This window comes from Sminthopsis crassicaudata, chromosome 4, assembly GCF_048593235.1.
Source record: "Sminthopsis crassicaudata isolate SCR6 chromosome 4, ASM4859323v1, whole genome shotgun sequence".
NCBI classification, from domain to species: Eukaryota; Metazoa; Chordata; class Mammalia; order Dasyuromorphia; family Dasyuridae; genus Sminthopsis; species Sminthopsis crassicaudata.
Genome location: NC_133620.1, coordinates 342482264 through 342498123, shown reverse-complemented (window position 1 = coordinate 342498123; position 15860 = coordinate 342482264). Strand labels below are relative to the sequence as shown.

Here is a 15860-nt window from a genome sequence, read left to right as displayed (position 1 = left end):
TTAAAAATATAAGATTAGATCACTCAAGTAAAAGATTGTTAAAGCAAAATTCAAATTCACTAAAGAACAGAAACTTTGCCTCAATTTAGCTCCTTCCATAAACTCACACCTGCTCAAAGACTCACATGAAAGAAAAATAAGAGTCACAGATTTAGCCCTAGAAGCTTACTTGGAGAGTTTAAAAATCTCCAAAACTCTGGAGAATTTTACAGATGGAGAAATTGAGGTACAGAGGGCTTTAGTGACTTGCCCAAGATCATACAACTAATGAGTCCCTGAAGCAAGATTAGAAGCCTTTCTGACTTTCAAGTCCAGTGCTTTATCTCCTTTCCCAGGGAAAACAACATCTAGAAGGTCTGAATATAAAAAATTTTGACTACTTCTGTACTGAGACAGTTAGAATTAGCTCTTTAATCTAGGACAGCAGCTGTAGTAAGGAGAAAGGGAGAAGGATCATTAAATGCAAAGGCAGTATTCATGAATTTAAATTATTTTTTATGTGCTGAAAGAATGAACAATTTACCTTCTACTAGCATTATCAAAGGCACCAGAAGAGTGTTTATCCTACTGTTTCACTAATATTTTGATTATGGATAGAGGCAGACTACAGTCTATTGTAATTATTTGGTTTTGTTTGTGAAATGCTTTGTTGCAGTTCTATTAAAGGCCTTTTCCCAAAACAATACAATTTTTGTTTTGAACAGAACTGCAACTAGAAGTATATTTCCTAAAATGTGCTTGTAATAAGAAATATCAGTTTTATACTAATAAATTTTGACCAAATAAGACCAGCCGTATATTTTTTCTATCAAAAGAAATTTTCAAATATCTAAGTCAAGGGGAAAACTGACTGAAGATATATTTCATTTTATAGATAGCTTTTCAAGAAAAAACTATGCTATATTGAGGGGATATGCCTATTTCTAAATCTCTTCCCAGAGTTAATGGAAACCACACACAGTCATGAGCCATTTTCTTTTTGTAGTTAAAAAAAAATGATCTTTATAAGCTTCCTAACCTAAGGTTAGAACTGGCAAATTTATTACATTCCTCCTATGAAAAAGGTACCATCTACAAGCACTTAATGGAAAATCAGAAATAAAAAGTTAGTAGCTCCAACTAGTGAACAATTGCTTTCTTTTCCTTTCCTAATAAATTACATATAGACTCTAGCAGATGTCATGTTGGCATTCAAAACCGAAAATACAGCTGAAAAGCAAGTTATGACTAATGCAAAGTAAAAGATGAATGTCAGAAAGCTTCATTTTTTCAAATTTCAGATAAGCTCTTTAGCCTTAGGGTTCCTCTCATAGGACCCTGGAGTTTGGCTAGAAGTCTTAACCCCCATTTAAGACTGCAATCTCTCCACAAGAGTAGGGGGGTAAATACAATTTAAGGGTGTCAGTGTTCACTTTAATCTAGGCAAGAATTGCACACACACAAAAAATTATGTTGGAAAAATCTTATTGCCCTTCCCCCTTTGGATTTTATTTGCACCATTTTTAATAAGTGAATGACGTCTGCATATTGTGAAAAGCTCCTTATCTCCTAAAGACATAATACCTTTGCAGCTGCACCACACAGAGCAACTGCTTCACTAGTGGCAACTCTAATGGAGTAATTGATGCTTTTTCATTCCTAATATAAGGAATGCTGCATCCCTAATGCAAATAAAATCCAAAGGGAAGAAGGTCTTAGAGATACTATTTTAAATCCTGTCTTGCAAAGAATTAAAGGGCAGAAGATACCTGGGGCATTACTCTTCAAGAAGCACAGAAGTACAAAATAGGGAAAATGTAACCCCCATTCTTGCTCCCTGGATGGGCAGAAGTACAGAGTCAAAGACAGATACATGAAAGAGAAATAAGTTACTCTAAGATTCTGGATTCCTAAATGACTGTCTGTACTTCCTAAATTCAATGACTTCTACCATAAAAGCACTTCTTGTACCTTTGAGCCTTTCCTGAAAACCAGCACTGGAAGACACTTTATAGACTAATTTTACCAAAAAAAAATTTTATTCTTTAAACAAGAGGAATATATTTTCCTTTAACATATAGTTTTCAAATTACTGCTCAATTTGAAATAAGCTAATAGTGAACAGACTTTATCACCAGATTGGTTGACTTTTTCTTTGTAATGAGAAAAGATTCTAAGAAGTGGAATAAAAGGAAAGAAAGATTAAGAGATAATGACTGTGATTTAAAAACAAAAGGCAAAAATTGAAGAAAAAAAAAAAAACAATCAAACAAATAGCCAGAGCCAAGAATATATTGACTATAATGACACAAAATAAAACCAAAATGTAAAGGTAACAAAACTCTTCAACTACAACAAATGGCCAACATTATCACAGTATTAAAGTTATACATTCCTTTTATATATTATCAACAAATTTTCTCAAAATATATATTTTGTCAAGCAGCTTCTCATAAAGTTTCTGCCATGCCAAAATAAAATTTATTAGAAAATTAAAAATAAAAAGTGCCATTGATTTCTAAAAATGTTTTAGAAGTGACAAGTTCTTCTCCAATATGACAACTGTAATACAATAGTACAATTTGAAATTCTGGATCTATTCTACAATGTTGTGAACATTAAGTGTACTATGTCTAAAAAGTGAATATAATCAGTTAGTGTGAACATATTCAAGACAACAATCAACTGGTATGTATACCTAGCAGCTTAAGAGCATCCCCCCAAATATATCCTAGCATCTCATTGGACTGAGATCTCTTATCCCAATGTGGGGCTTCAAGCCTACAGAATTCAAGTCTGGTCTAATCACCTGATGATTTCCTATCATTGTTTTTTTGGGGGGACTTCAGACTACTGGGAGCTGAACAGCTAATTGAGGGGAAAAAGGGACAAGAAGGTAGCTCTGAAGCAAGTACTAAAAAAAGACCTGAAGTTCATCTATCAATTCTTTCTCTTCATACACTACTTAGGATAGACCTTGTTTATGATCACTCTTTCTTTCAAAGCTGTTGTAGATGTGCATTTTAAATTATATAAAAGTAAATCCCCATTAAGGAGAATCTTGCATATTTTAGGCTGGCCTAGCTCTTAACTATAGAAAAGTTCACATTCAAGTAATATGTGACTAAAAACTGGGTGGATATGTGATAATGGCTCAGTGGAATAAAAAATATCAGGCTGGAAACTAACTGAAGCAAATCCTAATTTTAGCTCTATAATTTTATGACTAAATAAAGTCATTTTAGCCCTCCTGCTAATCATCAGTACCATTTTGATTCTCAAATACACATTAAAGAAAAACAAAACCAATAGCACTATCAAGATATTACAAAAATATCTTAAACTGTAAATATGCAAAAAGAAAGAACATGTAATATAAAAGTAAACTAGTATTATCATGAAAACAATAATGGCACTAATTCAAAGAATCTGCATCATGGAATGGGAAACTAAGCTGAAACTATTCAGAAAACCTCATTTGGAATAATTTCTGTCTACTAATTAACTAAACCTGAATTCTCTTGCAAATAAAAAAATTAAATGAAATGGTTCAAAGAAAAATTTAAAATGCATTATAATACTAACTTCTGCTTTTCAATCATTGTTTTTCATCTGAAGAGATCTGACTGGTTAGTTTCTATTTCAATTTGTGAACCATTCTGATCTATCCAATTAACTTTTCAAGAATAAGGAAAACTCAGCTGTTATTTTAGCCACCTGAACAGAAAAGCAACAGATATATAAAATGTCTAATACAATTCTAATCTGCAAAAAGTGTAACAATTCATGCTTTCTGATACCTTATTACAGAGAACAATCACTTTGAATGCTAGAAAACAGTCTTATCAACCAGGTTCCCCAAAATGCTTGATTTAAGAAATAAAAAGTATCAATGGACTCTACTGAGGATAACAACTGCTAAGTTCTTAAACAGCAGGAAAACAATATATAGGATATTTAGAATAGACATTTTCTGAAATAAAAAAAGAATATTATTTTAAGATCCAGTTCACAAGCCAATATAGTAGAATGCATTGGATAACTTTTAAAACCACAAAGACAGCACATTCTTCTTGATAGCTAAGACTCACATCAAGACTAAAGATTTCCATACAACACAAAACTAAAAAGAAGTTCTTTTGCTTAAATAGGTCAGGGTAAAAACCCTGGGGGGAAAAAAACAGCCACAGAAGCCACAAGCTCAAAGCAACACTAAAGATTTAATTCAAATACATGGTAAGAGTCCATAACAAATAAAAAGAACACACTACTGAACATGGAGATTTGAGAAGGCAATGGTTAAATGAAAAATTCTAACCTATGTTAAAATGACAATTCAAAGCTGTTTTACTAACATATACTTTATTAATGCTGCTGAAAAATAACAAGTTGAATGATATAGTTTCACCTCCATTACCTTTCTTTTTCCATTATCTAGTGGCTGCTCTCTCGTAGTAAAATAACCAAAAGGAGCAGAAAAAAGAGAATTCCAGGACTTAAATAAATGAATGAATGCCTATAATGATGATAGCTAACATTTACTTTGTTTTTAAAAAGAAGAAAAGGTGGCTGATAGAGATTAAGTCATTTGCCCAAGGTCACACAGTTATTATGAATGTGTTTAAGACAAAAATCAAACTCAAGTCTTCCTGACTCCAAGTTCAGAACTTTATCCACCAATCACATTCAGGTGCACATGCTAGGAAATAGTCTCTAAATAATTAAATATTCCTTATCAACTAAACTATGATAAATGTATATTATCCAAATTATATAACTTATAAATTTAATTTAAATTAATAATTCTTTATGTGTACTGAAAAACTTAAAGCAGCTGCTCAATGGTTAGAGAAACCAATGTGTAATCCTCTCTCTTCCTGACTCTGCTACTCTGAAAACAGCACTGCTATTCCCTGACCCAATCATTGGACTCTGATTCTCCCATGATTACCATCAAAATCCAACTCTAAAAGTCATTTGAATTGTCTTATAAGAGTAACTCAAGTGCCCTTCCTTCATGTAAGACCATATAGCTAAAACTGGAAGGAACTTCTGAGTTCCGTTCAGTCCAACACTCTCATTTTACAGAAGAGGAAATTTGGAATCAATCCTCTTATCTCTGCTAGTACATGTATAAACAATATTTAAACAATGTCCCTCTAAATCAATAAAGTACCTTAATTAAGAGTTATTTTTGTCTCAAAAAATATAATAAAGAAACTAGACAAATTTTTTTTGGTACTTCCTCAAAAGCAAAGTTCTCTTTTTATGTAAAATTTTTGTATCTCTCAGAGCAGGGAAAAATATGTGGGGAAAAATTGGTGCATAAAGTTCAGGTGATGAGGGTCTCTGTCATTTTCCTTTAATCCACTCCAAAGTTGACCTTTACCCAATGAACAGGTGTGTGTGTGTGTGTGTGTGTGTGTGTGTGTATGTGTGTGTGTGTGTAAAATATATCATACAATTAATCTTGTGCAAGCCAGAGAAGCTAAGCTAACAACAAAGAGATTTAAATGACCTAAATACTTTGGATCTCAAAAACAGTTGTTAGGGCCTCTGTGCTGAAGAAATTAATCTCTTAACAATAAATTAGAAAAAAGAAAAAAAATGGAGAAAAGGAAGAAAGCAAAAGTAGAAATGTTATTAAAATGCCATCTGTTTTATCTATATTATATTTTAAACAGGCAATATCTCATATCATTATTTAATGACTTGAAACAAGATGATGCTTGGATATAAAAATTGCCATAACAGGATTAACACCAATGAAGATAATTCATATTTTAAAATTAAACCTCAAAGAAGTTGAATTTTAAAAGGAAAAATCTTAATAATTGTTTTTTTTTCCTTTTCTCTCTGTCCCTCCCTCCCTCTTTTCTTTTCTTCCTCTCTTCTTTCCTCCTAACATAGCACCTTGCACAAATTGTTTTAGGTCACAATGCAGAGACTCCAAAATGTATTCTTCTATCTGTTCTATTGGGATTAAATCTAACTCAGATAAGTAACCACTTGAGAAGTATGAGGAGGTAGTAGTTAGGTTAGGAAATGGTAGAAGAAAAGCAACTATTTTTAGAATTTGTAAAGATTATATTTAAAATAGAATTACAACTCAGTAAAAGTTCAAATCAGTCCAGATCAAACCATTAAAAATAAGGAATTTCAAAATATATACTAAGCATAAGCTTTTTAGTAAAATCAGAAAAACCACCAAAATTATTTTTATTATTTTATCATATTCTACAGAACATAAAAATGTTATTTTTAAATAGTCATATTACACTTAGGATTTTCGAGGAATCCTAAATATTTTCAGTCCAATGATGAAACATATGGAAGGGAAAAGTAAAAAATTCCTGGGGTTCCTAGAAATAATTCCAAAACATTTCTCAAAAAAACATCATATTTTTAATTTTAAAAATAAATTAAATGCTTTTACTAAAATTTCCTTTTACACACTCACCCATCTGCTCAACAATTTCTGGCGGAAATACTCGAGAGGCAAAAGCTCGGCGAAATATATCTGAAAACTCCCTGTCCAGGCCTCCTATTCCCATCTTTTCAAAGTTCCAGTCAGGATTAATGATAGATTGTCGGTTTTCCTTGGTTTTAGCTTTGCCTGTATAAATAAAACATAATCAGATATTCAACAGTCAAAAGAAAATATTCAAAGAAATTTTAATATTATTAATGAATATAAATTGGTAAACAATACATCTTTAATAAATAAACAGAATAAATAAAATCTCAATTAATAAGCAGTTGTTCCCACAAAGATGACATTGATGACCCATTTAGAAGATGGTCAGTGTCATTAAGATATTCAATTGTTTTCCCCAGTAGTGGGAAATGGGTTCTGCTAAACCATCTTTTAAGTTCTTGGCTTGTTGCATTTGTGGTTAAAAGAACATTTGCAAAATGACCAGCTGAATTGTAGAGCTAACTAATAATGCCCATGGAACAAAGCAAAGCAAAATTTACATTTTAGACATTAAAATTTTTTTTAAAAATACTGGACTTTTTAAGCCCTAATTTCACTTAAAAGACTTTCAAAGCTTACAAAAGAAGCATAATAAAGGGAAAATACATTTACCTAACTTCAAATCCTTTTGTATACAGAGAATATGTGAGAATATAGGGTATGCATTCTTCAGTTTGTTACATTTATACATGGGAAATTAGTCTAACCAAGTCATTTCAATATAACATGTATTAATGACAATACAGTTTGTGCAAGGTGCTATGTTAGGAGGGAGAAAGAGAGAAAAGAAGGAAGGAAGGGAGTGAAAGAGGGAAAGAGAGAAAAGAAAAGAAAAAAAAAAGCACAGTCCCTATTTTCAAGGATGTTACCAGGGAACATAACATATACAGAATGTATATAAATAAGTATAAAGCATAATTTCAAGAGAGAAAAAGGCACTAGCAACTAAAGTATATAGGAAAAGTCAATGGGAAGGGAGTGACACCCAAATTGTACTCTGGAGATATTTTAGAGGTCTTCTAGACAGAGGGTAAAGGATTACACTTTAGGCATAAGGGGCTACTTTTTGCATAATGACCAAGGTAGAAGAGCATATGTGGGCAACAGGTTTTAGATTAGTTTGACTAGAATAGAGAAGTAAATAAAAGATAGAAAATGAAGAAGAGCTGAAAAGGTGGATAGAAACCTTCTTTTCAGAAAAAAGTTTTAAATGCTAAACTCAGATGTTTGCATATTTTCTTAGAGACAAGAAGAAATAAGTGAAGACTTTTGAGTATAGGGATAACATGGTCATAACTCTGTTTTAGGAATATCAATTGGACAATTAGGAGATGGGAGTTAGCAGGAGACCAATTACAAGGATATTTTAAAAGTCCAGATAAAAGAAATTTTAAAAATAAAATAAAAAGAATTAGAATATAAATTATAGGTGGCAATCAACCTAAAAAACTGACATGTAGTTATATCATTATAAATAGTTAAAATAAAATTAATCAACCTAATTTAGTCTGACCTAAAACAAGCCATTATTTTGCCATATTTGAAAAAAAGATGATAAGTACAATGGAATTGTCACAGGACACCTGAGGCTAAAATTGGAATACATTATTGTTCTTAGAACACAGGAAAGGAAAACATCAAATGAAAAAAAATTTTAATAAGATAATTTCTAGGTTACAATGTGACTTTATGATAAACCTTGAGTATTTTCTTACACTTGGCTGGCCCCTTGTGGCCAAATGTATAATGCACAATAAATCATTAAACCATTTTTCAACTTTAAAAAATCTTTAAGTTATACTTTGCATGGATCATTTAGAAAAATAAAAATTGTATTTCATAAAAGTTACATATCACTATAAGGAAGACTTGCTTAACCAGCATATGAATAAAATAATCACTTCAGAAATTCAATGACAGGAAAATGTTGTTTAACCTTCCTTAGATGTCATGACAAGATAAGAAACTGTGCTTTAGACTTATGAAAATCTCCCATTTCCAAAAAGATTTCATGTAAATAAGAACATTTAAAATAAGAATGCCAGGTGACCGATGGTAGCCTTCATTCTAATCAGTTTCTCTTCTCAGAAATCATTAATCTGTGTAGATATCCTTGTACATATTCCCCTCAGGAAGCTCTATATGTTAGAGCTTCATATATATTACTTCATATATCACCTTAAAAGAGGACTATGGTTAAAAATATTTTCACCAAAAAAACTTTCATCACTATTAAGACTAATCATCAGCCAGCCTTAATAAAGACAACATAACCTACACCAAGAATCAAATGGCATTTCCATTTTTGATTTGCTAGCTTGGGCTTATAGAAATAATACTTATTGCTATTTTAAAACACGGGGCTAGTGAATGTTATATAAATACATGACAATGATGACTTTTATGACAGATTACATAATAATTTGTTCTTTCTACATCAACCTATAATAAGCTCTCTAAAACCAAAGATTAAGGTAGTACTAATGCAATTTTTAATAATCTGCTTTAGTTATTTAATGCTTCTGAAATCTCTTTGCTTCATCCAGAATGACTCATATGCTTTATTTATAGAGAAAAACAAAAAATAATTACAATTTTTTGCACTCTGGTGACATCTGTGAAAGTTACCAAAATAAGAGACAAAATACTAAAAAGAATTAGCTTCTATAATGAAATATATCTTTTAAAGACCGTCAGCTAGATATTTTCCAAATCTTGTTCTATATGATTCCTTTTTGTTGCCTTTAATTGGGTAATCTAGCATCTAAATACTAATGTATTTTTTCATTCTTTCCAAAAATCTTCAAAAGTTCTTTTGCCCTGATGTTATTTGAAACATAATCTTAGGGGGAGAGATACCCCTTAATAATTCCAATTTTCCTGTTATGTTTCCGATGATAGCAATGGCTACTGTCAGTGCTATGTGCAGATCCTGAAATGTTTTATTCTTATTGTAAAATACTGCAGACCACATTCATTCAGGGGATAGGTGAAGTAAATGTCAGCTTTTTGGAATTGTTTTGATATCATTCATCTATTAGTCAGATTCATGTCATAAAACTCAAAAGGGCCTTTTAAACATAACAATTTAAGTTCTTTTCAAACTTTTTGTGCTATCAGTGTTTTTTGTAATTGCCTTCCTTTTTAGATACGTCTGGAATTATGATTGTTGTAAGTTGGATTTTTCTGATGTTTTCTGATGAGATAATTCAAGAGATGGGATAATATTCATTTACAGGGTCCTCAACACACCATTAAAACTATTATTTTGTTTTAAATATTTGGCCTTCATTAAAATCACTGGTTTTCCCAAATAAATGAAAATGTGTTTGGATTTTTGCAACTTCATATTTTACTCTAAGGACCCCAGGTCAGTTTTTCTGAATTGATAGCTAAAATGGCATAGGACCTTTCTTAAGTTACTAAATAATCACTCAAAAAGAAGTATAAATCAGCTAGTGATTCATGAATTAGGAAAACTACTGTTCCCTGTCCTTTAGTCACAAGTCAAAAAATGGAAAGTCTTGAGAGCTCGAAGGGACCTCAGCAGCTCTCTAGTCCAACCTGAATGAATGTAAATGAAAGGAATTCCCTGACAAATGATACTACAGGCTCTGGGAAAGTCCCAAGGAAGAGAAGCTTTGCCCTTACTTCACAAGGCAGTCGCTTCTAGTTTGGGATAATCTGAATTGTTAAGAGGTTTCCCCTGACATTAAATGTTAATTGTCCTCTAAAGTTTTCAACTTTTGCTTCTAGTTCTGCCACCAGGGCCAAAGATAACAATTCTAGTTCCCCTTCCCCATGATGATCCTTTAAAACAGCAATCCTGAACCGCTGAATCTAGTCTTCTCAGTTGAGACTGGAAAGCTTGGTCCAAATATTTGATATTATAACATTTCAAAATATTAGAGCATTTTATGTTTTCAAATGCTAATTAATACCATGAAAGAGCTGTAATGCATCTATTTTATTAGTAAACATAATGGGAAGGAGTAGAAAATTATTGTGCCTTCCCCAGAATAATTATATATGTGCCAGAAATTTTAATCCTCTTCCCCCTCATGCTACTAGTAATTAATTAATAATTAGAACAGAATGTATAAGTTCTTTGAAAGTAGGGCCTATTTAAACAATATGAAATATTTCATTGGAAAAACAACCGACCTAGAAAATAAATCCAGGAGAAATAATTTTAAAATTATTGGACTACTTAAGGACCATTATCAAAAAATGAGTGTGGACATCATCTTTTAAGAAATTATCAAGGAAAATAGGACCTTTTCATTTTTCTTTCTATTCTCAGCACCTAGCATTATGCAGTGCCTTAATAAGCACTAAATCAATGTGTTCTCAAGTGCATAGAATTAAACAATAAATATAAAGTCCCAAATGAAAACAAAGGAAGCATACAGGAAGCAGTGAATACAGTGGAAAAGGTTCTGGAGACCTGAGTTCAAATCCCAGGTTCTGCTCCTACTTATCTGTGTGACATTCTACAAAGTGGTTCCCATGCCTGAGCCACATTTTCCTTACCTATAAAATGAATAAACACTACTTGCACTGCCTATATTACTATAAAAATGAGATCTATTGTTCTTACAAAAGAATTATATAAGAATTTACCATATCTTTTCACACTTAATTATAATGTTGCCTTTTTTTTAAAGCTGTTTCATATATATCTTATGCCACAACTAAATTATACATCCTGTGATAGTAGAAACTTTCTGCTTTGTATCACCTATCACTATGAGCATGACACTTTGAAGAAAAATAACACCTCATGTGTATGTTATTATTTCATATTATTTAATGTTTTAAAGTTTTCAAAGCACCTTTCTCATAAGAACACTGAGCAATGAGCAGTGGAACTGTCATTTTTCTCATTTTTAAAGATGCAGAAACTGATGCTCAAGTTTGAAGTGATGTGCTCACAGTCCCAGAAACAGTAGGTGGTGGAGTTGGAATATGAATCCAAGCTGCCTGGTTTTAAATCCCCTATTCTTTCCTTTTTATCAAAGTAGGCCTCATTAACACTAAATTGGAGCTTTTGAAATGATGGTTTTACATCAAATTTCTACAAAACATAATGTCCAACATCCATCCATCCATTATAAAATTAGATGTGAAATAATAGCAATATTTTGATCTTTGTGACTAAGAATCCTATTTTTTAAATTGGAATTAATAATTTAATAAAATAATTCTCTAATGGAATGATTTCTCAAATATTCCTTATCAAAATAAATCAAGATATAGAAATGATAAATAAAAGTAGCAAAAAACTTAGTTTAGACTGAGCATCTTATGAGTCTTTTCCAAATTTTCAAAAATTCTATAATTTGAGAGAAATGTAGATTTATTTGAGAAGAGATAAGAATCATTTCTACTGTATTCTAACAATTCTTAGGCCAAAACAAGGGCATATTATGCAAGACATATAAAATATGATTGATTAGATTTATTACCATTAAAGCTTTCATTATACTAAAATTAGTTAGAGGTAACAATAGATTCCCACTACTATTTCTAGAAGGCAGGATTCATTGGTTGAAATACTGATTGAATGATTTCCTCTAAAATTCCTTAATTTTATACATATGTCAGCTATTGGCTATATGCTTTTCTAATTACCAATTTATTTAATTACAAATTTTAAACTAGGGCTATATGTATACTTATTCACACACATACCTATACAATTCTGTTTGTAATATATCTTATTTTATATGTAGTTGATAAGTACATATATAAAAAATATATGTATGCCCCAACACTCATGCTTGAAAAAGTCTGACTTCTTCCTTCTACATTTTGTGATTTCCCAAGCCCTGGCCCTTCCAAATAACATAGCAGCATTTCTTGACTTTATCATTACCACAAAGTGGCTTTCTTACAAAGGGAGTATACTTGTTTATTCATTTAAGTTATTAGATTAGACCTTAGACCCATGCTTGGTGACATGTTAAGACAAAGTCAAAGTCCATTTAAGAAACCATCTTTCAAAACACTACAATTCTTACCAATAAGATTGAGAGAAGAATTATCTGCTTTCTCAAATGCAACTTGACTATTTCCAACAACCAGACCGACTTCAATCTGCAAGAAGATGGACAAATAGTTATAGTCCAACATTGTGCAACTGGTTGCTGGACTGCCCTCCCTAAAATAAAGTATCAGATAAAAATAAGATTTTTTTTTAGGCTGTGACTCAAAAAACAGTGACCTAGTTGTATATCTTATAATCAGCTTCCATTTTTTTAGTCTTGATGTCCTATCTTTTGAAGTAATATAAATCAGTGCTTTCCTTAATTTTTATTTGTTTGTTTATTTTTTTGGCTGAGGCAATTGGGATTAAATGACTTGCCCAGGATCATATAGCTAAGAAGTATTAAGTATCTGAGATCAGATTTGAATTCAGGTCCTGCTGACTTCAGGGTTGGTGCTCTACCCACTGCGTCACCTAGCTGTCCCTGATGTCCTTACTACTTATTTTATTGGAAAACTGAAACGAATACCTAGATTTGATAGCACATTTAACAATATGAAAAATAGTATATCTGAAAGTTGGAAAACACTGGTTACAAAGATCAACTATTTTAACCATGCAAGAAAGAACTTCAGAAAGTTAATTTTTAATATTTACATTAAAATAATTTTACTTATAGTTGAAATATTAAATGTGATCCATACCTTCTGTCTTTTCCCTGTAGCAGGTTCTCCTTTCAGGATGCTGGGATCCATGGCCTCAATATCCTTCACTAACAAACCAAAAAGCTTCTCATTGAAGCTAAATACAAGCTTTTCAGGAAAGAGGAAAGGGAGAAAAATAAGAGTGCAGCAATAGTTTTCTCCATAACAACCTCCAACTCCCACAATGCAAATTTTGTCCCAAAGGTACTTCAACAATTGGTGACTACCTTTATCAATTTTCTATGCCACTTTAAAACAGCAGACAAAAAATTTCAAAAAACAAAATAGTAGCTAAATAACACTGAAGGAAACTCAAACACATTTTTTACTTTTCATCCTACATCCCTTACACTCCAAGAAGAGAATATTTCTTCTATCCTACTTTTCTAGAAAAAGTTTCCTTTTCACAGATTTAAATGCTTGTGTTCATTATTATGATTAAGGTGTTGACTCCCAAACAAACAGCAAAATGTGTGGTCGCAGAGTGATGCCCAAATTACTCACCTGGAGTGATTGACAATAAAATTCACAAAAAGGCTAAGAGGAAAAAAGCAATTCTCTAGCAAAAAATCCAAAGAAGCAAAAGGCAAGAGAATATTTTAAAGAATAAGTTTCAACCAAACAAGGGAGCAGCTGAGATGGCCATACATACCAGACTGGTAAAATGAAATATATCAGTACTGGGGACTTTATAAGAAAAGATCTAAGTGATATTAGAGAATATTGGATGAATGAGGACAATGAAATGAAACCTAGTAGAAAAAGCATTTATTTTCACCTAAAACAATAGAACTGGCTGAAGAAAAAAGATTTCTGATATTGTTGATGCAATAAGAAAACTGTAAAATTAGACCAGATGAATGAAACTGTACCATTTTAATTATTTTAATCAGTATGTTAATTAGTCTAGCTTTTGTTTTCTAAACTATTTGTTTTCTAAGCTGTCCTATGTTTGAATTGCAAAACAACTTGTAAAATGGATCTAATTTAAAAAGATAATCAAGGAAGCTATATATTACTAAGTTAACTGGTAATGAAGTAATATCAAAAAATTTTTACAAGTTTCTCTGATAAAAGCCTCATTTCTCAAATATATACTGAGTATAGAACTAAGTCAAATTTATAAAAAATAAGAGCCATTCCCCAATTTATAAATGGTCAAAAAAGATAAATACAATTTTTAGAAGAAATCAAAACTATCTATAGTCATTTGAAAAAATTATTCTAAATCACTAGTGATTAGAGAAAGGCAAATTAAAACAACTCTCAAGTACTACCACACAACTATCAGAAGTGACAAAATGCTGGAGGGAATTAGGGGAAAATAGATATATACTAATAAACTGTTGGTGGAGTTAAACTATTTCAACCAATCTGAAGAACAATTTGGAACTATGCATATACCTGCAACACTGTCATTAAGTCTATATCTCAAAGAGATCAAAGAGAAAGGAAAAGGATTTATCTGTACCAAAAAATTAGTTATAGCAGCTCTTTTTGTGGTGGCAAAGAAAAAGGTGTTAATTTGGGGGATGTTCATCAATTGGGAAATGTTTGAACAAGTTGTGGCACACATATTTGTAATGGAAAACTGATGAAGGAGGTAGTTTCAGAAAAAGAAGGCAGGACCTATATGAACTGATATAATAAGAAGTGAGAAGAACCAGAAGATTATTATTCCCAGTAATAGCAATGTCACAATGATAATCAACCGTGAAGTACTTGGCTACTTTGATCAATATAATGATCCAAGATAATTCCAAAAGCCTTAAAAAATGTTATCCACCTTCAGGGAAAGAACTAATGAACTATAAATGTAAACCGTAGTATAATTTTCTAACTTTATTTTTCTTGCTTTTTTGAAATATGGCTAATATGGAAATATGTGGTTTCACATATATAATTTCTAACATAATGCTTGTCTTCTTAGTGCATTGGGGGAAGGGATAGGAGAGAAGTTGGAACTCACAATCTTTTTTTTTTTTTTTTTTTATTATATATATATATATATTTTATAATATTATCCCTTGTATTCATTTTTCCAAATTACCCCCCCTCCCTCTATTCCCTCCCCCCGACGACAGGCAATACCATACATTTTACATGTGTTACAATATAGTCTAGGTACAATACATGTGTGCGAATATCATTTTCTTGTTGCACAATTAACATTAGAATCCGAAGGTACATGCAACCTGGGCAGACAGATATTAGTGCTAACTATTTTCATTCCCCTCCCAGTGTTTCTTCTCTGGGTGCAGCTACCCCTGTCCATCATTGATCAACTGGAAGTGAGTTGGATCTTCTTTATGTTGAAGATTTCCACTTCCATCAGAATACATCCTCATACAGTATTGTTGTTGAAGTGTACAGTGATCTTCTGGTTCTGCTCATTTCACTCAGCATCAGTTGATTTAAGTCTCTCCAGGCCTCTCTATATTCCTCCTGCTGGTCATTTCTTACCGAGCAATAATATTCCATAACCTTCATATACCACAATTTACCCAACCATTCTCCAACTGATGGACATCCATTCATCTTCCAGTTTCTAGCTACAACAAAAAGAGCTGCCACAAACATTTTGGCACATATATGTCTCTTTCCGCTCTTTAGTATTTCTTTGGGATATAATCCCAGTAGTAGCGCTGCTGGGTCAAAGGGTATGCACAGTTTGATAACTTTTTGGGCATAATTCCAAATTGCTCTCCAG

At 31.8% G+C, this 15860-nt stretch overlaps 1 protein-coding gene across 2 annotated transcripts in view; it reads right to left on the bottom strand.

Annotated features, from left to right (window-relative positions):
* Positions 1–15860, bottom strand: part of NSF (N-ethylmaleimide sensitive factor, vesicle fusing ATPase) — a 192112-nt gene that overhangs the window by 132042 nt on the left and 44210 nt on the right. For both annotated transcript variants that reach the window (XM_074260997.1, XM_074260998.1), the window contains 3 exons: positions 13151–13258; positions 12481–12556; positions 6440–6595 (listed from right to left, as the gene is read on the bottom strand). In XM_074260997.1, the coding sequence (XP_074117098.1) occupies positions 6440–6595; positions 12481–12556; positions 13151–13258 (340 nt within the window). The remainder of the gene's footprint in view (positions 1–6439; positions 6596–12480; positions 12557–13150; positions 13259–15860) is intronic.